We start from the raw sequence: 24,788 nt of genomic DNA on the forward strand, positions 1-24,788 counted from the left end.
CATCCCTGCTCCCTAACACTTACCCCCCTTCTCCTACCTAAATCTAACCTCCTCCCTGGTCACTAACCCTAACCTTCCCATCCCTGCTCCCTAACACTAACTCCCCTTCTCCTACCTAAATCTAACCTCCTCCCCGGTCCCTAACCTTCCCATCCCTGCTCCCTAACACTAACCCCCCTTCTCCTACCTAAATCTAACCTCCTCCCCGGTCACTAACCCTAACCTTCCCATCCCTGCTCCCTAACACTAACCCCCCTTCTCCTACCTAAATCTAACCTCCTCCCCGGTCACTAACCCTAACCTTCCCATCCCTGCTCCCTAACACTAACCCCCCTTCTCCTACCTAAATCTAACCTCCTCCCCGGTCACTAACCCTAACCTACCCATCCCTGCTCCCTAACACTAACCCCTTCTCCTACCTAAATCTAACCTCCTCCCCGGTCACTAACCCTAACCTTCCCATCCCTGCTCCCTAACACTAACCCCCCTTCTCCTACCTAAATCTAACCTCCTCCCCGGTCACTAACCCTAACCTTCCCATCCCTGCTCCCTAACACTTACCCCCCTTCTCCTACCTAAATCTAACCTCCTCCCTGGTCACTAACCCTAACCTTCCCATCCCTGCTCCCTAACACTAACTCCCCTTCTCCTACCTAAATCTAACCTCCTCCCCGGTCCCTAACCTTCCCATCCCTGCTCCCTAACACTAACCCCCCTTCTCCTACCTAAATCTAACCTCCTCCCCGGTCACTAACCCTAACCTTCCCATCCCTGCTCCCTAACACTAACCCCCCTTCTCCTACCTAAATCTAACCTCCTCCCCGGTCCCTAACCCTAACCTTCCCATCCCTGCTCCCTAACACTAACCCCCCTTCTCCTACCTAAACCTAACCTCCTCCCCGGTCACTAACCCTAACCTTCCCATCCCTGCTCCCTAACACTAACCTCCCTTCTCCTACCTAAACCTAACCTCCTCCCCGGTCACTAACCGTAACCTTCCCATCCCTGCTCCCTAACACTAACCCCCCTTCTCCTACCTAAATCTAACCTCCTCCCCGGTCACTAACCCTAACCTTCCCATCCCTGCTCCCTAACACTAACCCCCCTTCTCCTACCTAAACCTAACCTCCTCCCCGGTCCCTAACCCTAACCTTCCCATCCCTGCTCCCTAACACTAACCCCCCTTCTCCTACCTAAACCTAACCTTCTCCCCGGTCCCTAACCCTAACCTTCCCATCCCTGCTCCCTAACACTAACTCCCCTTCTCCTACCTAAATCTAACCTCCTCCCCGGTCCCTAACACTAACCTTCCCATCCCTGCTCCCTAACACTAACTCCCCTTCTCCTACCTAAATCTAACCTCCTCCCCGGTCCCTAACCCTAACCTTCCCATTCCTGCTCCCTAACACTAACCCCCCTTCTCCTACCTAAATCTAACCTCCTCCCTGGTCACTAACCCTAACCTTCCCATCCCTGCTCCCTAACACTAACCCCCCTTCTCCTACCTAAATCTAACCTCCTCCCCGGTCACTAACCCTAACCTTCCCATCCCTGCTCCCTAACACTAACCCCCTTCTCCTACCTAAACCTAACCTCCTCCCCGGTCCCTAACCCTAACCTTCCCATCCCTGCTCCCTAACACTAACCCCCCTTCTCCTACCTAAATCTAACCTCCTCTCTGGTCCCTAACCCTAACCTTCCCATCCCTGCTCCCTAACACTAACTTCTCCTACCTAAATCTAACCTCCTCTCTGGTCCCTAACCTTTCCATCCCTGCTCCCTAACACTAACCCCCCTTCTCCTACCTAAATCTAACCTCCTCCCCGGTCACTAACCCTAACCTTCCCATCCCTGCTCCCTAACACTAACCCCCCTTCTCCTACCTAAATCTCTCCTCCTCCCCGGTCACTAACCCTAACCTTCCCATCCCTGCTCCTTAACACTAACCCCCCTTCTCCTACCTAAACCTAACCTCCTCCCCGGTCCCTAACCCTAACCTTCCCATCCCTGCTCCCTAACACTAACCCCCCTTCTCCTACCTAAACCTAACCTCCTCCCCGGTCCCTAACCCTAACCTTCCCATCCCTGCTCCCTAACACTAACTCCCCTTCTCCTACCTAAATCTAACCTCCTCCCCGGTCCCTAACACTAACCTTCCCATCCCTGCTCCCTAACACTAACTCCCCTTCTCCTACCTAAATCTAACCTCCTCCCCGGTCCCTAACCCTAACCTTCCCATTCCTGCTCCCTAACACTAACCCCCCTTCTCCTACCTAAATCTAACCTCCTCCCTGGTCACTAACCCTAACCTTCCCATCCCTGCTCCCTAACACTAACCCCCTTCTCCTACCTAAACCTAACCTCCTCCCCGGTCCCTAACCCTAACCTTCCCATCCCTGCTCCCTAACACTAACTTCTCCTACCTAAATCTAACCTCCTCCCCGGTCCCTAACCCTAACCTTCCCATCCCTGCTCCCTAACACTAACCCCCCTTCTCCTACCTTAATCTAACCTCCTCTCTGGTCCCTAACCCTAACCTTCCCATCCCTGCTCCCTAACACTAACTTCTCCTACCTAAATCTAACCTCCTCTCTGGTCCCTAACCTTCCCATCCTGCTCCCTAACACTAACCCCCCATCTCCTACCTAAATCTAACCTCCTCCCCGGTTACTAACCCTAACCTTCCCATCCCTGCTCCCTAACACTAACCCTCCTTCTCCTACCTAAACCTAACCTCCTCCCCGGTCACTAACCCTAACCTTCTCATCCCTGCTCCCTAACACTAACCCCCCTTCTCCTACCTAAACCTAACCTCCTCCCCGGTCCCTAACCTTCCCATCCCTGCTCCCTAACACTAACCCCCCTTCTCCTACCTAAACCTAACCTCCTCCCCGGTCCCTAACCCTAACCTTCCCATCCCTGCTCCCTAACACTAACCCTCCTTCTCCTACCTAAACCTAACCTCCTCCCCGGTCCCTAACCCTAACCTTTCCATCCCTGCTCCCTAACACTAACTTCTCCTACCTAAATCTAACCTCCTCCCTGGTCCCTAACCCTAACCTTCCCATCCCTGCTCCCTAACACTAACCCCCCTTCTCCTACCTAAATCTAACCTCCTCTCTGGTCCCTAACCCTAACCTTCCCATCCCTGCTCCCTAACACTAACCCCCCTTCTCCTACCTAAATCTAACCTCCTCTCTGGTCCCTAACCCTAACCGTCCCATCCCTGCTCCCTAACACTAACCCCCCATCTCCTACCTAAATCTAACCTCCTCCCCGGTCACTAACCCTAACCTTCCCATCCCTGCTCCCTAACACTAACCCTCCTTCTCCTACCTACATCTAACCTCCTCCCCGGTCCCTAACCCTAACCTTCCCATCCCTGCTCCCTAACGCCTACTTCTCCTACCTAAATCTAACCTCCTCTCTGGTCCCTAACCCTAACCTTCCCATCCCTGCTCCCTAACACTAACCCCCCATCTCCTACCTAAATCTAACCTCCACCCCGGTCCCTAACCCTAACCTTCCCATCCCTGCTCCCTAACACTAAACCCCCTTCTCCTACCTAAATCTAACCTCCTCCCCGGTCACTAACCCTAACCTTCCCATCCCTGCTCCCTAACACTAACCCCCCTTCTCCTACCTAAATCTAACCTCCTCCCCGGTCACTAACCCTAACCTTCCCATCCCTGCTCCCTAACATTAACCCCCCTTCTCCTACCTAAATCTAACCTCCTCCCCGGTCACTAACCCTAACCTTCCCATCCCTGCTCCCTAACACTAACCCCCCATCTCCTACCTAAACCTAACCTCCTCCCCGGTCACTAACCGTAACCTTCCCATCCCTGCTCCCTAACACTAACCCCCCTTCTCCTACCTAAATCTAACCTCCTCCCCGGTCACTAACCCTAACCTTCCCATCCCTGCTCCCTAACACTAACACCCCTGCTACCTAAACCTAACCTCCTCCCCGGTCACTAACCCTAACCTTCCCATCCCTGCTCCCTAACACTAACACCCCTGCTACCTAAACCTAACCTCCTCCCCGGTCCCTAACACTAACCTTCCCATCCCTGCTCCCTAACACTAACTCCCCTTCTCCTACCTAAATCTAACCTCCTCCCCGGTCCCTAACCCTAACCTTCCCATTCCTGCTCCCTAACACTAACCCCCCTTCTCCTACCTAAATCTAACCTCCTCCCTGGTCACTAACCCTAACCTTCCCATCCCTGCTCCCTAACACTAACCCCCCTTCTCCTACCTAAATCTAACCTCCTCCCCGGTCACTAACCTTCCCATCCCTGCTCCCTAACACTAACACCCCTTCTACCTAAACCTAACCTCCTCCCCGGTCCCTAACCCTAACCTTCCCATCCCTGCTCCCTAACACTAACTCCCCTTCTCCTACCTAAACCTAACCTCCTCCCCGGTCCCTAACCCTAACCTTCCCATCCCTGCTCCCTAACACTAACCCCCCTTCTCCTACCTAAACCTAACCTCCTCCCCGGTCCCTAACCTTCCCATCCCTGCTCCCTAACACTAACCCCCCTTCTCCTACCTAAACCTAACCTCCTCCCCGGTCCCTAACCTTCCCATCCCTGCTCCCTAACACTAACCCCCCTTCTCCTACCTAAATCTAACCTCCTCCCTGGTCACTAACCCTAACCTTCCCATCCCTGCTCCCTAACACTAACTCCCCTTCTCCTACCTAAATCTAACCTCCTCCCCGGTCCCTAACCTTCCCATCCCTGCTCCCTAACACTAACCCCCCTTCTCCTACCTAAATCTAACCTCCTCCCCGGTCACTAACCCTAACCTTCCCATCCCTGCTCCCTAACACTAACCCCCCTTCTCCTACCTAAATCTAACCTCCTCCCCGGTCCCTAACCCTAACCTTCCCATCCCTGCTCCCTAACACTAACCCCCCTTCTCCTACCTAAACCTAACCTCCTCCCCGGTCACTAACCCTAACCTTCCCATCCCTGCTCCCTAACACTAACCTCCCTTCTCCTACCTAAACCTAACCTCCTCCCCGGTCACTAACCGTAACCTTCCCATCCCTGCTCCCTAACACTAACCCCCCTTCTCCTACCTAAATCTAACCTCCTCCCCGGTCACTAACCCTAACCTTCCCATCCCTGCTCCCTAACACTAACCCCCCTTCTCCTACCTAAACCTAACCTCCTCCCCGGTCCCTAACCCTAACCTTCCCATCCCTGCTCCCTAACACTAACCCCCCTTCTCCTACCTAAACCTAACCTTCTCCCCGGTCCCTAACCCTAACCTTCCCATCCCTGCTCCCTAACACTAACTCCCCTTCTCCTACCTAAATCTAACCTCCTCCCCGGTCCCTAACACTAACCTTCCCATCCCTGCTCCCTAACACTAACTCCCCTTCTCCTACCTAAATCTAACCTCCTCCCCGGTCCCTAACCCTAACCTTCCCATTCCTGCTCCCTAACACTAACCCCCCTTCTCCTACCTAAATCTAACCTCCTCCCTGGTCACTAACCCTAACCTTCCCATCCCTGCTCCCTAACACTAACCCCCCTTCTCCTACCTAAATCTAACCTCCTCCCCGGTCACTAACCCTAACCTTCCCATCCCTGCTCCCTAACACTAACCCCCTTCTCCTACCTAAACCTAACCTCCTCCCCGGTCCCTAACCCTAACCTTCCCATCCCTGCTCCCTAACACTAACCCCCCTTCTCCTACCTAAATCTAACCTCCTCTCTGGTCCCTAACCCTAACCTTCCCATCCCTGCTCCCTAACACTAACTTCTCCTACCTAAATCTAACCTCCTCTCTGGTCCCTAACCTTCCCATCCCTGCTCCCTAACACTAACCCCCCTTCTCCTACCTAAATCTAACCTCCTCCCCGGTCACTAACCCTAACCTTCCCATCCCTGCTCCCTAACACTAACCCCCCTTCTCCTACCTAAATCTCTCCTCCTCCCCGGTCACTAACCCTAACCTTCCCATCCCTGCTCCCTAACACTAACCCCCCTTCTCCTACCTAAACCTAACCTCCTCCCCGGTCCCTAACCCTAACCTTCCCATCCCTGCTCCCTAACACTAACCCCCCTTCTCCTACCTAAACCTAACCTCCTCCCCGGTCCCTAACCCTAACCTTCCCATCCCTGCTCCCTAACACTAACTCCCCTTCTCCTACCTAAATCTAACCTCCTCCCCGGTCCCTAACACTAACCTTCCCATCCCTGCTCCCTAACACTAACTCCCCTTCTCCTACCTAAATCTAACCTCCTCCCCGGTCCCTAACCCTAACCTTCCCATTCCTGCTCCCTAACACTAACCCCCCTTCTCCTACCTAAATCTAACCTCCTCCCTGGTCACTAACCCTAACCTTCCCATCCCTGCTCCCTAACACTAACCCCCTTCTCCTACCTAAACCTAACCTCCTCCCCGGTCCCTAACCCTAACCTTCCCATCCCTGCTCCCTAACACTAACTTCTCCTACCTAAATCTAACCTCCTCCCCGGTCCCTAACCCTAACCTTCCCATCCCTGCTCCCTAACACTAACCCCCCTTCTCCTACCTAAATCTAACCTCCTCTCTGGTCCCTAACCCTAACCTTCCCATCCCTGCTCCCTAACACTAACTTCTCCTACCTAAATCTAACCTCCTCTCTGGTCCCTAACCTTCCCATCCTGCTCCCTAACACTAACCCCCCATCTCCTACCTAAATCTAACCTCCTCCCCGGTTACTAACCCTAACCTTCCCATCCCTGCTCCCTAACACTAACCCTCCTTCTCCTACCTAAACCTAACCTCCTCCCCGGACACTAACCCTAACCTTCTCATCCCTGCTCCCTAACACTAACCCCCCTTCTCCTACCTAAACCTAACCTCCTCCCCGGTCCCTAACCTTCCCATCCCTGCTCCCTAACACTAACCCCCCCTTCTCCTACCTAAACCTAACCTCCTCCCCGGTCCCTAACCTTCCCATCCCTGCTCCCTAACACTAACCCCCCATCTCCTACCTAAATCTAACCTCCTCTCTGGTCCCTAACCCTAACCTTCCCATCCCTGCTCCCTAACACTAACTTCTCCTACCTAAATCTAACCTCCTCTCTGGTCCCTAACCCTAACCTTCCCATCCCTGCTCCCTAACACTAACTTCCCTTCTCCTACCTAACCCCAGCCCCCCCGCTGTGAGGACGATTGGGATGCCGGCTGTTGGTAATGTGACGCCGGCATCCCGAGCAGCTTCGGTATGTAGACGCCTGCATTGCTTCCTCCTTCGGGATCCCGGCGTCGGTATATTGACCGCCGGGCTCCCATCCGTCGGGAAGGTAACTGCTTCCCAACTGATGCTTACAATGAATGTGAATCCATCACCTGGTCATGGTGGGAATGACAATTTGTGACCTGGGCCCACATTAATTATCACTTTATGAGAAACCATTGACCTCCCATGCAGAAAGGATGCTGATAATAAATGAATAGATGTTACACTCAGTGATGACGCTCTTTCCTAGTAAACCAATAACATACTCATATACAGAGCCATAACTAGGGATGTGTAAGCGGTGCCATCGCACAGGACGCAGGTCCCTGGCGACAGCACCATCGCTGGTCCACAGCCCCTGCGTGTGAATAGGGCGGTAGATACGCCAATCAAAATTTAAAAAAATCAGATTTTTGCAATTTATTTCACTACACAAGTGTATTTCTGTGAGAATGCAGCCTATGTGATCATTAGGGACCAAAGGTTCTAAAAATGAAAAGTGCTGATGTTGCCCATAGCAACAAGTCATATTCTGCCTATCATTTTCTAGGCTGTAATAGAGAAATGATAAACAGAATTTGATTGGTTGCTCCGGGCAACATCACTACTTTTCATTTTTAGAACCTTTATGAGAGGATCCGACAATGCAGTATTCAATTTGCGGGCAAATCCGACTGGTTGCCCATTTTCGACAATGCCAATCCGACTAAAATGGGACTGAAACCTGTCGGATTTGGCCGCAAATCCGTCAGAACACGTGGATCCGCGGCTAATCCGCCGATCCACGTCTTTTCCGATAAGTCGGAATTGCCAACAAGTTGGAAAAACGGCAGGACCTTTAAATAGGTCGAATCATGATTCGACTTAAAAAAGTTGGAAACTGCAGTCTTTCCGATTAGACACCAGTTCCGACATCAATTGAATAGACACCTTAGTAAATTTACCCCTTAGTATCCCTGGTAGGTACACAGAAAACAAAATATTCACCCGTATGCAGATGGCGCTTAAAACATTAACACTTCCCTTCAGTTCTCTAGGGAGAGATCGCCCTCTTCAGTTTCAATAGTGAAGTTCACATAAAAAAGAAAAAAAAACAACATACTGTATCCTCGTGTATTAGAGTTTATACAGTGTATCAGTAGTAATGTGACACCGCGTGAGGTATGGAGATACTTTATGTAACACATTTTTAGATGCCCTCGAAACATTGTACTACTCATACATTATGTGTGGATAAACAGGCACATCATATGAATCTTTTTTCTATTGGGCTAAATGGGCAGTTGCACAAGGGCCCCAAGATTCTTAGGGGCTGATAACCCCTTCTTGCTGGACAGCATCTCCCGGACATCACAGCCATCGCCGATAGCACTATCCCCACCCTACTCCCACCCTAGGCATCACATTCCTCCAATACAAACCATCAGTGGTGTGCGGTGAGGTCAGTGGCTGGTGAGGCACTGCAGCTGTAATGTCTACCGAGTCTACCGATGACCCCTACCGCTGTCAAGCCAATGCCCGCTAGGTTATGGCTAAAACCAAGTTGAAGAAAAGACCTCTGACGTCACCATGGGGAAGAGCAAGGCCAGAACATGGTACCCGAAATGTATGCTCACCACGTTTCGGGCACGGTGGCAAGCGGAGGTTACTAAAGTTGGTGGCGTGGATAGTGAAAGATGGCGTGGATAGTGAAAGAACTATCCCACCAGCCTAGCTCTTCCCCCTGGCGTCAGAGGTCCTTTAGCCCACTTGGTTCTAGCATCTACCATGCCTGCTACTGCCACTGTCCCTGCGTGGGCCAAGGGGGCCCAGATAGAGATGGCACACGGACTCCCTCCTTGCTAAATATACACGTGTGTGTGTGTGTGTGTGTGTGTGTGTCTGTGTCTGTGTGTGTGTGTGTGTGTGTGTGTGTGTAAAAAAAAACCTCACATTACCCCACACAGTATGAGCCAAATTCACATTACCCCACACAGTATGAACCGAACATCACATTACCCCACACAGTATGAACCGAACATCACATTACGCCACACAGTATGAGCCGAACATCACATTACGCCACGCAGTATGAGCCGAACATCACATTACGCCACACAGTATGAGCCGAACATCACATTACGCCACGCAGTATGAGCCGAACATCACATTACGCCACACAGTATGAGCCGAACATCACATTACGCCACTCAGTATGAGCTGAACATCACATTACGCCACGCAGTATGAGGCGAACATCACATTACGCCACGCAGTATGAGGCGAACATCACATTACCCCACACAGTATGAGGCGAACATCACATTACGCCACGCAGTATGAGGCGAACATCACATTACGCCACACAGTATGAGCCGAACATCACATTACGCCACTCAGTATGAGCTGAACATCACATTACGCCACGCAGTATGAGGCGAACATCACATTACGCCACGCAGTATGAGGCGAACATCACATTACCCCACACAGTATGAGGCGAACATCACATTACGCCACGCAGTATGAGGCGAACATCACATTACGCCACGCAGTATGAGGCGAACATCACATTACGCCACGCAGTATGAGCCGAACATCACATTACGCCACGCAGTATGAGCCGAACATCACATTACGCCACGCAGTATGAGCCGAACATCACATTACGCCACGCAGTATGAGCCGAACATCACATTACGCCACGCAGTATGAGCCAAACATCACATTACGCCACTCAGTATGAGCCAAACATCACATTACGCCACGCAGTATGAGGCGAACATCACATTACCCCACGCAGTATGAGGTGAACATCACATTACCCCACGCAGTATGAGGCGAACATCACATTACCCCACACAGTATGAGGCGAACATCACATTACCCTACGCAGTATGAGGCGAACATCTCATTACCCCACGCAGTATGAGGCGAACATCACATTACCCCACGCAGTATGAGGCGAACATCACATTACCCCACGCAGTATGAGGCGAACATCACATTACCCCACTCAGTATGAGGCGAACATCACATTACCCCACACAGTATGAGGCGAACATCACATTACGCCACGCAGTATGAGGCGAACATCACATTACGCCACGCAGTATGAGGCGAACATCACATTACGCCACGCAGTATGAGCCGAACATCACATTACGCCACGCAGTATGAGCCGAACATCACATTACGCCACGCAGTATGAGCCGAACATCACATTACGCCACGCAGTATGAGCCGAACATCACATTACGCCACGCAGTATGAGCCGAACATCACATTACGCCACGCAGTATGAGCCGAACATCACATTACGCCACTCAGTATGAGCCGAACATCACATTACGCCACGCAGTATGAGGCGAACATCACATTACCCCACGCAGTATGAGGCGAACATCACATTACGCCACGCAGTATGAGGCGAACATCACATTACCCCACGCAGTATGAGGCGAACATCACATTACGCCACGCAGTATGAGGCGAACATCACATTACGCCACGCAGTATGAGGCGAACATCACATTACGCCACGCAGTATGAGGCGAACATCACATTACGCCACGCAGTATGAGCCGAACATCACATTACGCCACGCAGTATGAGCCGAACATCACATTACGCCACACAGTATGAGCCGAACATCACATTACGCCACGCAGTATGAGCCGAACATCACATTACGCCACGCAGTATGAGCCGAACATCACATTACGCCACTCAGTATGAGCCGAACATCACATTACGCCACGCAGTATGAGGCGAACATCACATTACGCCACGCAGTATGAGGCGAACATCACATTACGCCACGCAGTATGAGGCGAACATCACATTACGCCACGCAGTATGAGGCGAACATCACATTACGCCACGCAGTATGAGGCGAACATCACATTACGCCACGCAGTATGAGCCGAACATCACATTACGCCACGCAGTATGAGCCGATCATCACATTACGCCACTCAGTATGAGCCGAACATCACATTACCCCACGCAGTATGAGGCGAACATCACATTACCCCACGCAGTATGAGGCGAACATCACATTACGCCACGCAGTATGAGGCGAACATCACATTACGCCACGCAGTATGAGGCGAACATCACATTACGCCACGCAGTATGAGGCGAACATCACATTACCCCACGCAGTATGAGCTGAACATCACATTACCCCACGCAGTATGAGGCGAACATCACATTACCCCACGCAGTATGAGGCGAACATCACATTACCCCACGCAGTATGAGGCGACCATCACATTACCCCACACAGTATGAGGCGAACCTCACATTACCTCACACAGTATGAGGCGAACATCACATTACGCCACGCAGTATGAGGCGAACATCACATTACCCCATGCAGTATGAGGCGAACATCACATTACGCCACGCAGTACGAGGCGAACATCACATTACGCCACGCAGTATGAGCCAAATTCACATTACGCCACGCAGTATGAGCCAAATTCACATTACGCCACGCAGTATGAGCCAAATTCACATTACCCCACCCAATATTATTTACCAGCCCACTCTCCTTAAGATAACACTAATACCAAACCCCTAGATAATATTAATATATACCCCAACTCCATATACAGTATAAAAAAAAATAAAAAAAACATTCCCCCACAGATACTTACCTCTCATTGTGGGAGGTTGCAGACTCTGTATATTCCCTGCTTCACCGAGCTGGCTGGGGAGGAATCACATCTTCCAGACAGCCACACTAGAGCAGGAAGGGGGCGTGGTCTTCGGCGTGAGGGGGCGGGGCCTCAGGAGGGGAGGAAGCAGGGACATATTGCTGCAGTAGATTGGTGGCAGGTCCCGGGGGGGAGGGAGCAGCCATGCAGATAGGGTGGGGGGAGCAGGCATCGGGCACTGCTGCTGGTGATGGCTGTACTGCAGCAGACATGACAGACTGAGTGACATGTCTGCATTCTCAGCCACACAGCAGCTGAAAGGGGAGGAGGGGCAGCGTCCGCAGCGTACAGCGTCCATCGAAGCCTCGCCTGCTCAGTAAGATAAGGGGGGGGGGGGGGGGGATATGATCCACCACTGGCCAATCGCATCTGCATGTGAGAGCGAGGGGCGTGCTTTCATATAAGCTGAAAGCACGCCCCTTCCAAAGCGGCACCTCTGTTAGGTGCCGCTTTTGCTGCTTTTTTTAACAGGCTTTCCTTGCCCAATTCTTGGCGCCGCCCCCCACTTCCATCCCATTAACACTGACAGTGGGAGGCAACACGTTTAAAACAGTTTTTTTACAGGGGAAATTTTTTTTAAGTAATTTCAAGGCAAAGTCAGATACTTATGGCACAGAATTTGTGTCATAAGTATCTTCTTAGTAGTAGTATTTGAATTATTAATGACAGGGGAGGCACTGCCTCCCCTGACTGCACGTCCCAGCAACCAGTCACATACTGGCTCGGTTGCTAACAACAGGGGAGAAAGACCCACCAGATTTGCCTATTTTACTACTGAGTCTGTGAGCTTACCCAGAAGTGGGCATCTTGTATCACACTATATTATATTACGGTGATACTATCAGGAGAAAAATTCATGTGATGTGCCTGTTTATCCACCCATACATAAGGCTACGTTCCAGGCCATTGAAAGCGGAACAGGGCCCATGTACTAGGTTGGGCGTGGACAAATCCTGGTAGCATTGCCATGCCCCTCCAGGGGAAAAAAAACTAAAAACTAAATAAATACTATGCGTTGCAAAGTGGCACCGGGAGCTGCAAAGGGGGATATTTGCAGCTGACCTAGGCCCCGCCATACGGGGGTAATCAGTACCTTCTCCTCTTAGCACCCCTGGCTACGTTGTATAATAAAAATTGGTTAAGTACACAAAATGGCTGCATCCACTGTCAGCAACATTTTAAAATACTGTATTAGCCATAAGCAAGTCTTTTCTAGTGGTTATAAATACAACTCAGGTAATATAAGCTTGCACAATATGGGAAACCCATGTTTGATGATAATTTTCCTTTTACAAGATTTCACCTTGTTACTTTTGTGTTGCCGTTAGGTGTGCCGTAGAAACCGGCCAGTGTCGCTGCAGAAACCACATGGTAGGCCGGCAGTGTAACCTGGTGAAATCTGGTTATTACCGAATCCACCTGGATCAGTACACCTATGAGGCGGAGTCAGCTTTGCTTCGGCAGGTAACGAGGCTAGCTAAGTGCGTTCCTCACACAATAAACTTATTTCACATCATGTGTAAATATGGTGCCTAGTATTGTACTCTTAGCAGCGACTGTTTCAGTAGACGTACATGAAAGACTTAACTCGTCCAATCCATATCAGTTATATATGTGCAAATGTATGTATGTTACATTACCCACCTTCTCTCACGTGCCATAGGGTTGTTCAGTATCTGAACGTGAACGTCCGGTGGGCCGCCCTGTTACATGGACCGGCCCGGGATTTGCCCTGGTTCCCGAGGGTGGAATTCTAGAATTTCAGATCAGCAACATTCCGTTTTCCATGGAGTATGACGCAATTATACGCTACGAACCCAAGGTATACTCTTAGAGGAAATGTAAGGATGACGGAGTGCCTGTCGATGAATAATATGAATACATTATTGCTGTGCGGGGATAGCCGATTGATGCAAACAAATCTTATCACTGTTTATGCGTTTTAAATTGAAATATAAATTGATGTGCATAGAACAGTTCTGTAAAAGGCAGTCCCTTGCAAGTGTTTTATTATTTTGAACTTTATACGACCATGCTCTGAGCGATGTAAGTAAAATATATAAAAGTGTGACCTATGATGGAAGTAAATCAGTAACTGTATTTACAGATATAACAGATTGCTCGTGCAATTTGATTGCGTGAAGATAAAAACAGATTTTATTGTGTCTCTGCGCCATTGAATCAAAATCACTCAATCAATCAATCAATCAATCAGATTGTATGACTAAATTGTAAGGTGGAATTTGTAATGGAATTCCTGTCTGTGTGTTACAACTGTCACTTCATTTTATCTCGTAAGAGTTCTGTGTACTGTGTATGGGAAAGTTGTAAGGTGATTGATGCAATCTACAGTCAAAAAGTTTAATTGCTTCGTATAAGATTGCAATGTGTGTGTGTGTGTGTGTATATGTGTGTGTGTGTGTGTGTGTGTCGGGGTTTGTTATTCTAACCCACCATTGACTATCTGGGCAGTTTCCTGAGAGGTGGCAGCTGGTGAAGATCTCTGTTATTAGGCCAGGACCTATTCCATCCAGCAGCCCCTGCGGTAACACCATTCCGGCAGATGATCTGATGACTGCGTCCCTTCCCGCTACTTCCAGGTGAGTGTAAGGGCAGATATGCCGCAACATCACTGTGTCGCTGTTGTGCTTCTCAGCGGAGCAGGCTTCACTTCAGTTTGAACACAGTAAACATAGGTTTCATCGTTCTCTATAGCAAGTGTTGCGTCACTTCACACTGACGTGCAGTGTCGGACTGGGGTATGAAGGGCCCACCGGGGGAATGCAGTGATAGGGGCCCATACTTAGGGGTGTGGCCAGCCTACAAACGGGGTGTGGCCAGCCTCCACAGAGGCTTGAAATACACAATAGTTTAGTACAGTGTAATGCAACATATCTACCATGTATAATACAAGTGCACAGTCTGGAACTTGATCCCTGGAGGAAGGAGTGGCCTCTCAGGCAGTGGGGCCTACCGGTGGTTTCCCTGGTACCCCTGTGGGGCAGTCCGACCCTGCTGACGTGGCCCCCATTTATCAATAATTGGAGAGTGATAAAGTGCACGGTGATAAAGTACCAACCAATCAGCTCCTAACTGCCATGTCACAGGCTGTGTTTGAAAAATGACAGTTTGGAGCTGATTGGTTGGTAGTTTATCACTGTGCTATTTATCAATCTCCATGACTTGATAAATCTGGGCCTTTATACTTTGTTTTTCTACAGGAATTTTTCTCTATCCTTTCATTTTTTTTTTTTTATAACATTGCCACGTTAGGACAGATCTTTGCTCCAGGGGTCAAACACCCACCACAGATAAGAGATATGCCTACTGGAAGGTGTCTCTGCCATGTGTCCATCTCTAATTGTGTCACAGTTACGTGAGCAGAGTCCTCACTATATTTTATTACCAGTTATTATTATTACTACCAGTTATTCATATAGCGCACACATATTCCGCAGCGCAGTACAGAGAATATTTTCCCATTCACATCAGTCCCTGCCCCAGTGGAGCTTACACTGTCTCTATATTCCCTATGACATGTACACACGGACACATTCACGCTAGGGTTAATTTTTGTTGGTAGCCAATCAACCTACCAGTATATTTTTGAATTGTGGGAGGAAACCCATGCAAGTACAGGGAGAATATACAAACGCCGCACAGTTAGGGCCATGGTGGGAATCGAACCCATGACCTCGGTACTGTGAGGCCGTAATGCTAACCATTACACCATCCGTGGTTTATGTTTGCCCCACTTCTTCCATCTCCTGTCCTGTCCCCTTAGAATAAGGAGAATAGACACACACGTCATATTTGGGGGGAGGTTCAGTTATGCGCGAGCTGCCAGACAGTTACGGTAAGCCGTTTCTGCTTGAATCTCCATAGGCTGCAAGCAAAATCAGCCTTCCGTAATATATTGCCTTCCGCGGCTAATTGTATCTGCCACTGGGCGTGCATGCGCAGAATAGATATTCACATATTATGCAAAACAACGGACTAAGGGGCAGATGTATTAACCTGTAGAAGGCATAAGGAAGTGATAAACCAGTGATAAGTGCAAGGTGATAAAGGCACCAGCCAATCAGTTCCAATATGTAAATTATCAGTTAGGATCTGATTGGCTGGTGCCTTTATCACCTTGCACATATCACTGGTTTATCACTTCCTTATGCCTTCTCCAGGTTAATACATCTGCCCCTAAATTGCAAATCTAAATGAGCCAAAAATTGGTAAACTGTCTGTATATAACTATATTACAAAGAAACATAAAAGACTTGTTTAGTCTTAAATACTCTCAATAGAAGACGAAGCAAAAAGCGCTGTAAAAAAACATTTGTCCACCATTAGATTGTGAGCTCTCAGGAACCGCATTATGTGCTTGTTTATTTTACAGACATGTTATTTTGGCTCAACCGATCTGCTTGGAACGTGGGGTGAGTTACACCGTCCGCCTGGAATTCGCCAGATACAGCTCTCGGGAGAGAGTACCAGGAGCCAACATACTCATAGATTCGGTGAGACTGATCCAGCCTGATGTACATACGTGTAGCTCTTCATAAACCTCTTTGCTCATTTATATAACATTTAGCGCAATAACGCTACAGAGCCGAAGTTGGTGCAGCAGGGTTTATTTTATTCATTCTCCCTGATTTTCTGTCCTTAGCTGGTGCTTGTTCCCCGTTACTCCTCTCTGGAGATGTTTATTGCCGGCGACCCAGCATCCATCCACCGCAAGGATGCTTTCGAGAGATACCGTTGTCATAGCAACAGTGGTGATGTTGTGAAACCACAGGCCAACGAGGTGTGCTCCAAACTGATCACCAGCATGTCTGCCATCCTACACGACGGAGCCCTGGGTGAGTGGGCGGATGGGAGAGAGGTATAGGAGCTGGCATTATGCAAGTTGACGTTCATATTGTCGACACTAGATTGTCAGTATGCATGGCATGTCGGCATTCACCATGCTGACATTTATCATGTCGACGGCGAGGACATGTCAGCAGGATTAAAATGTCGACAAAAAGTTCCTGGTGGTCCAGCGATGACTTGTTGGGTGGGGCTGGCGGTGACATCATGATGACATTTCCGAATTATCCTTCATTGTTTCCTGCAATGAGTAACACCGGCCCTAACCCTATTCCGGACCCTCCTCATAGTACCTTACTCTCCGCTTCAGCAGCCTAACCCTAACGCTCCGCTACCGCAGCCTATCCCTCTGCTACCGCAGCCTATCCCTCTGCTACCGCAGCCTAACCTTCTACTTCTGCAGCCAAACCATCTGCTACTGCAGCCTAACCCTCCGCTCCCACAGCCTAACCCTAATCCTCCACTACTGCAGCCTAACCCTCCGCTCCCACAGCCTAACCCTAACCCTCCACTACTGCAGCCTAACCCTCCGCTCCCGCAGCCTAACCCTAACCCTCCATTACTGCAGCTCCCGCAAGTCTTGTCTTAGCCCTCAGCCTAACCCTAGCCCTCTGCTCCCACAACCTAAACCGAGCCCTCCACTCCTGCAGCCTAACCCTAACCCTTCCCCCGCAGCCTAACCCTCTCCCACAGCCTAATCCTTACCCTCCACTACCGGAGTCTAGCAATCAGCTCCCGCAGCATAACCCTAGCCCTCCGCTCTCGCAGCCTAACCCTAGTTCTCCGCTCCCGCAGCCTAACCCTCCGCTCCCGCTGCCTAACCCTATCTCTCCTCTTCCACAGCCTAACTCTAGTTCTCCGCTTCCACAACCTAACCCTAATCTTACACTCCCGCAGCCTAACCCTATGGTGCTGGCTAAATATTTCTGGTGATTTCTTCAGAAAAATGGTGACGGCATATTTCCAAAGAAATCACTGGGATAATTGTTCGGGCAGCCGGCAGGGGCCCGTAAGCACTGCACACTGTGCACCCATTGTAGATACAGCTGTGTGGTTAATTACGTCTGGTACACACCTGCAGATAAATTCTGCAGATCCGATAATTGCTCTGACCCGATACAGTGATTATTGGATCGGTGTGCTCCCGTTCGCAGCGAGCAATCTTGATCTCAGTGCGTGATTCTTCAGATACCTTCAATGGGATCAATGAAATAGTGATGCCATGTTTCATTTCTGCATACACATATAGCGTGTACCAGGCTTTACTTAGCTTACAACATTTGCACAAGTATTTGATTGGTTATATTACGGCCCCCTGTGGTGGAAACAATCCATTGTGTTTATGAGGAAGGCGACATGGGACCTTACGTACGGTAGAAGCCTGCTTGCTGTTGGTTTTGCCTTTTAATGTATTGCCACTTTATAAATACAGGTTAACTCGCTGGATGTCACAGCAGTATCATCAGGCGCATGGCATGCATTCTGTATAAATATCAATCAGAAGAGGTCTGCTACTGTCACTTTAATTTATATAATTACCTAAAAGAAGTCAAAGTAAAAATGTATTCAAATCTGTAACTTGGGATGTAGGATAGACTTTCACAGAAATATGGTAATTGTCAACAAGCAACTTCTGGATGATTTCCTAAGTAACCTGAGTTCTATCACCATTCAAATAGTGGCAAAACAGGGCAGTCCAACATCTTTATAACAAATGTACATTTTTAGCATGTATCTTTTATTTGTCATGTACTTGACTGAACTATCTTATTTCATCTCTTCAGCCTGTAACTGTGACCCCCAAGGATCTTTGAGCTCAGAATGTGACCCCTATGGTGGACAATGCCAGTGTAAACCAAATGTATATGGCCGCCGCTGTGACCGATGCGCACCTGGGACATACGGCTTTGGACCTGCAGGCTGCAAAAGTAACTATGGGCACACAGATCCAGGGGAGGCCCACACACCACACACCCTGCCCCCATATAATTATACTTGGGATTCCCGTGGCGGCCTGCACTGCAGACAGAAATCACCTGGCAGCCATTTTCCCGGTGATTTGTGCATGCACAGTAGAGATGTACCCCGGGTACAAGGCATGGATGCCGTGTTCCCGGAGACCTGCGCACGCACAGTAGACGCACATAGCCAGAGTCTACAGCGCTGTCAGAGAAGAGCCTACCTTAATGGAGCCTGCACATGGGCCTTCTCCTCTCTTAAACCAACCGTGTCTACAGACGTTTCTATTACTTATACCCTTATGAAGGCACACCTACCAGAATCCCTGAGGGGTGTGGCCTAATATGTCCTAATTTTCCAAACGACAATGTTGGTGGTTACATGAAAGTGGAACATAGTACAAATGCACTGTAACTCACATCACATAAGTCTGTTGCATCTTTAAAGAAAACCAAACCCAAAATGAGAGAACTCTCCGATCGATAGCTCTCCCCCATAACTCTCTGGGGGAGCTGTATCAAGCCTTGGAGAGAGATACAGTGGAGAAGTTGTCCAAAGCACCCAATCAGCTCCTAAATGTCATTTATTCGGCACAGTCTTTGAAATGACAGCTAGAAGCTGATTGGTTTGCCACTGTATCTCTCGTCGAGCCTTAATATAGCCTGCCCCCTCTCCTTCATTCACATCCCCCCCCCCCCCTCACCAGTGTTTCTCTTTCTCTTCTTCTTCTTCTCTTGCTCTCTTAATTCTTTCTCTTTATTGTCTAGCTCATTAAAAAGTTTATGTTTCTCTTTTATCAACCATTTAATGGGGTTACTGACAAGAAGCAGGGTGTGTGTGTAGGAAAATATATTCCTGCGCCATCCCAACTTTATTTATAATATCTTCCTAAAAGCCTCTGGAAACATTTACCAATACTTTCAATGTGATACAGAACATTACCGCCATTCAGACCGACGGAATCCGACAGCCACCCGACTGCCATCCTCAGACACACTATGGGGGGGGTTCTTGGTGCTGAGGGGGGGCACGTGCTCCGGGTGCCGGATTTGAGGCGTCGTCAAGATGTTTCGAGAAAAACAGCGGAAAATCTCTGATGAGTCGGAAGCATGCCGTGACTGGGATGGGCTTGTGACTAGACTCCGTGCCTGCGCCTCTGAAGATCAAGATCAACATCAACCAGCACAATAGTTACCCCCCCCCCCCCTTCCCCGTTACCCCTAGTTTCGGCCCTACTACAGTATCCCTTATCCTACATAATAAATCTATAATGATAATATATGAACAAAATAATATTTATTCCTTCATGCACTGTGTCCTGTGACATCTCTATCATTTGTTCCAGCCTGCGAATGCAACGCAGAGGGTTCCGCCCACAACTTTTGCGACCAGTATAATGGCCAGTGCCCCTGTCGGCCTGGTGCATATGGGTCCAAGTGCGATCGGTGCCAGCCCGGGCACTGGGGCTTCCCTAACTGCCGGAAATGTCTATGCAACGGGCATTCGGAAGAATGCGAACAAAGGACGGGGGCGTGCCTGAGCTGCCGGGACAACACTGCAGGCGACAGATGCGAGAGGTGATTTTCTTTTGTCACTGTCTTTATTGTGTAACGCTAATCCTTACCCGGACAGGGCGATACCAGATTACTCTCAGGTCCGTGGTCCTCGTGCTCTGTCAGTGATAGTGTTCTCCCATGCTACTCTCCAATACTAGTGATAGGAGCGGTGGGTGCTGTGTATGCAGTGCACTTTCCTATAGGCATATGCTAATAACAGCTACTAGATATAGCATTAGACACAGTGGGCCTATTCATCATCCAATATGGGCCAGTTACACATGCAGAAATGCCCGTCTTTGCATGTTTTCACTCATGGGCCCATTCATTACTAGTTCCGATGGTGCCGCATAGTATTTTGCAAACTCCAAAAACGGAAAGTTCTCGGAGTTTGCCTAATGGAACCAATGCCATCTTTAGATGAAGGCGGGTGGCTCCCATGGTTATCATCAAACGGTGCGTGTGCCCTAGAAAGCAATCGGCCACTGCGCATACAATGTATATGCACACGGAATGGTGATTGCAAGTATTAACACCCGTCCATTGACGAATCACTCCCTCCCTGAAATTAGCGTTTCTGGGTGGCAAGTGGTACAGCTACCATGCGATGGGAACTAATTTGTCTCCTGGGAGTGTCATGGGCGTGTAGGCTAACTGTTCTCGTTTGTGGCTTGCGGGACGCCTGTTGCAGAAGGAGCTTTTGCTCCCAGGTTTGGGCTGCTGTAAGCTGCAATACTAATGATGACAGCTGCAGTTACAGACGGATACAGTGTAGGCGCTGCGGCTTTCCGCATGGCGGATGTTCGGCATAAACAGGCGGCTACTGAAATTAGCGTAAATAGTAAGCAGGCTGCCGGACGGAATAGCTGCTGCAGATTCTACATCCGAATCGGGCCGCTATGAGCCCTACAGCTGGTTGCACACTCTTGAAGGGAATGTGTTTTTTCAACACATTAAAATGACAGTCATCATCATCATCATCATCATCAAATTACTAATGTGGCTTGCGTCTCACCTGCATGATAATACATTGAGGGGTCTATGTAATAAGTCTTGGAGAGAGATAAAGTGGACGGAGATAAAATACCAACCAATCAGCCCCTAACTGTCATGTTACAGGCTGCGTTTGAAAAATGACAGGAGCTGATTGGCTGGCACTTTATCTCCGTCCACTTTATCTCTCTCCACGGCTTAGTACATAGGTGGTCATTCCGAGTTGATCGCTAGCTGCATTCGTTCGCTGTGCAGCGAAGAGGCAAAAAAACTGCACTTCTGCGCATGCGTATGCAGCGCCACGCGCGAAGTACTATTACAATGAATGATGTAGTTTCACACAGGGTCTAGCGAAGCTTTTCAGTCGCACTGCTGGCCGCAGAGTTATTGACAGGAAGTGGGCGTTTCTGGGTGTCAACTGACCGTTTTCAGGGAGTGTTAAAAAAAATGCAGGCGTGCCAGGAAAAACGCAGGCGTGGCTGGGCGAACGCAGGGCATGTTTGTGACGTCAAAACAGGAACTGAACAGTCTGAAGTGATCTCAAGCGCTGAGTAGGTCTGAAGCTACTCTGAAACTGCACAATTTTTTTTGGGAGCCGCTCTGCGATCCTTTTGCCCGCACTTCTGCTAAGCTAAAATACACTCCCAGTGGGCAGCGGCATAGCGTTTGCACGGCTGCTAAAAACTGCTAACGAGCGATCAACTCGGAATGACCCCCATTGTGTCCTGTTTTTTGGGAGGGGGGACACAATTTATATCTGTGGCTGTCTGAGGAAACGTACAAATAAAAAGCATACGCGCAGTCAGTACTAGGCATCATGGGAAATACCCAGTTGCTTATAATATCATACAACATATCAGAAGTTACAGATGTTTGCTCTTTCTACTTTGAGTATTGGCACCAATGTGCATCAATGTCCTTACAGATGCACGGCTGGGTTCTATGGAAATCCTGTCCTGGGTTCCGGGGATCACTGCCGACCATGTCCTTGTCCAGAGGGTCCCAACAGCGGGCGACACTTTGCAGTGTCCTGTCATCACGAGCCCCGAACAAGGCAGGTGGTCTGTAACTGCAACCAGGGCTATACAGGTGAGTCTCACCCCAGTAACAAACGACAGGTTACAGGTATGGTGGATACAGAGAAAGCCCACAAAGTGAACTCAGGAGCTAATGCTATGTAAATATATAGAATTTTTACAGCTGTAGAGACATATGAGAAGGAAGCAAAGCTTTGGTTTTGCCCTCACACCAGAGCCCGGAAGCTACTGCTCCTTACTACAATATTCCCTGGGCTCTGTGGTCAGCCCCACAGCCCTGGCTGAAAACCATGGATGTGTGACATTCTGTATGAGGAGGGTTGTGTGGAGAGTGGAAGAACCAATGAGGAGCCAAGGTCATGGATATTGCAGCATCTAATTGGTCATCCTGATCAGATCCGTGTTATGCAGTTATTATAAACCCTCATTAATGAGAACCCGTCACCTACACACAGCTGAGGCAGCCATTTTCTATCTATTCACTATGAACTAGTAACATAGCACGCTTCAGTGATGTTATTAGTTTCCAGTGATTGGATAGGTTGCCTCCTGGTTCCACAAAATGGCTGCCTCCACAGTGTATAAATGACAGGCATAGGAGTTATCTATGAAATTTAAGGTGACATTAATAGAGCTTGTTTCATTTTTGGCTATTTATCATTTCATGTCTATAAATGAGATGTGTAAGTCCAATTTTTCATTCTTCCTATTTTTGTGTATTTGATATATTTTTCCCCATTAAAGCAGAAATCCCTTGATTTGCTTCTTCAGGCTGCTATTGAATTTTGCATGTGACTGCCATGGTAAACACAGTCACATGACATATGAAGGCTGCAGAGAGGCTTGGAATGCACCTCTGAGCTCTGTCTATACTGTGTACTGTAAGCACCTCCCTCTGTCGTCACATGACAAGCTGAGAGGTGGGAGCCGGTGTAACTGGCAGGCGATAGGCATCCTTCCAGAGAGAATTTGAAAAGGTGATAATGATTTGTAGGATAGTTAAGAAAATGCCTATCAAAAGTGTATTTTGGTACTTAACTTTTGCCTACAGTATATTATTAATATATGATTGCTTTAATGTATCATACTATATGTATTTTCTCTTTGGGAATCTAGAGTTATTTAAAAAAATAATGAATGCAGATGGATATATTTATATTTTTGGCTCCCCTAGGTCATTATTTAACTGGTAGCCCATTAGCTCTCCCTGATTAAAACCTCCAACACAGATAAAGGGGGAGATGTATCAAACTTTGGAGAGAGATAAAAACACTAATCAATCAGCTGCTATCTGCCATGTTACAGGCTGTGTTTGAAAAAAATTACAGTTAGGAGCTCATTGGTTAGTACTTTCTCTCTCCAAGGTTTGATACATCTCCCCCCATGTTTGAAAAAGGTAATTTTCTACTATACATTTTTCTGCAAAAAAAAAAAAATCAGATTAAAGAAGTAGCTGATAAAAAAAAAATTGATAAAATGTTGTGATTTCTATTTAATCTTGTAACTTTTGTTTAATACAATTGCTGTGTGGCTCTCACACATTGGAGGCAGCCATTTTATTGGAGTATTTAATACCCATCCTATCAACTGACAGGAAACCAGTGAACCCACAGGAGTATGGAGTAAATTGGCAGCACTGTCATCTGTGGGAGCTGTTATTGTGAGTGTGTCTCATAATTTCTCTTCTCAGGACTGGTAAAACGCTCAGGAGGGCCCCAGCGTGAGTAAATGGCTTCCCTGCTTTATCACCACCACTTTATGCATGGCTTCCCCTCACTCCTGCTGGGGAGACAGTGACCTACGCTTCCAGCACAGCAGTTAGATTGGACACAGGAATTACTATGGCTTTGTGTACTTCTACTTATCACGTAGTAAGGTTTCAGTCAGGGATACAAAGCCCTTAGCGCCTCAGCCACTTCTGAATGAAGGATTCTGGGAGTTGTTCTCTACCCCATCTGCAAGGTTACCAACCCTTGAGAATATTTTATACCATCAATTTTTGACGGTATATCTGTCTTTAGTAATGTAGTATGTAGAAGGGGTCTACCATCAGGAGGGTCTGATTTTTACAGGCCCCTACTGTTCTCTTACTGACAGCTTAAAAAATGTAGTTTAATTTTTTGCTAGTAAATTCAGGTCTGGATTACAGGCCCTATGGGCGTGGGGCTGAAAATAAGCAAGAGTTGGAATGGCTATCGATGGTCTGTGGTCGATGGCAAGGGTTTAATTTTATTTTTTGGGGAAAAACATCGGTGGCGCCAGTCCAATGGAAGAGGTCTGTGCATGCACAACACCCAACCATCGATGGCAAATAATCAGTGTGTTTCTACCAATGGTTTAAAACAATCGACCATCCCTGGTAGAGCCATCAATGGCCTTCACTAGTCAAGGGCCTGCTCTAAGGAGGAGAGGGGCTGTGGCTAGT

The 24,788-nt window shown here is 48.7% G+C and overlaps 1 protein-coding gene across 4 annotated transcripts in view; it reads left to right on the forward strand.

Annotated features, from left to right (window-relative positions):
• Positions 1-24,788, forward strand: part of LOC134958467 (laminin subunit beta-2-like) — a 203,161-nt gene that overhangs the window by 122,503 nt on the left and 55,870 nt on the right. For 3 of the 4 annotated variants that reach the window (XM_063941099.1, XM_063941100.1, XM_063941101.1), the window contains exons 14-22: positions 13,281-13,416; positions 13,616-13,774; positions 14,425-14,552; positions 16,346-16,466; positions 16,616-16,808; positions 18,603-18,746; positions 20,123-20,354; positions 22,252-22,415; positions 24,054-24,083. In XM_063941099.1, the coding sequence (XP_063797169.1) occupies positions 13,281-13,416; positions 13,616-13,774; positions 14,425-14,552; positions 16,346-16,466; positions 16,616-16,808; positions 18,603-18,746; positions 20,123-20,354; positions 22,252-22,415; positions 24,054-24,083 (1,307 nt within the window). The remainder of the gene's footprint in view (positions 1-13,280; positions 13,417-13,615; positions 13,775-14,424; positions 14,553-16,345; positions 16,467-16,615; positions 16,809-18,602; positions 18,747-20,122; positions 20,355-22,251; positions 22,416-24,053; positions 24,084-24,788) is intronic. The other variant, XM_063941102.1, reaches the window with a different exon arrangement.

Source organism: Pseudophryne corroboree, chromosome 9, assembly GCF_028390025.1.
Source record: "Pseudophryne corroboree isolate aPseCor3 chromosome 9, aPseCor3.hap2, whole genome shotgun sequence".
Classification (NCBI taxonomy): Eukaryota; Metazoa; Chordata; class Amphibia; order Anura; family Myobatrachidae; genus Pseudophryne; species Pseudophryne corroboree.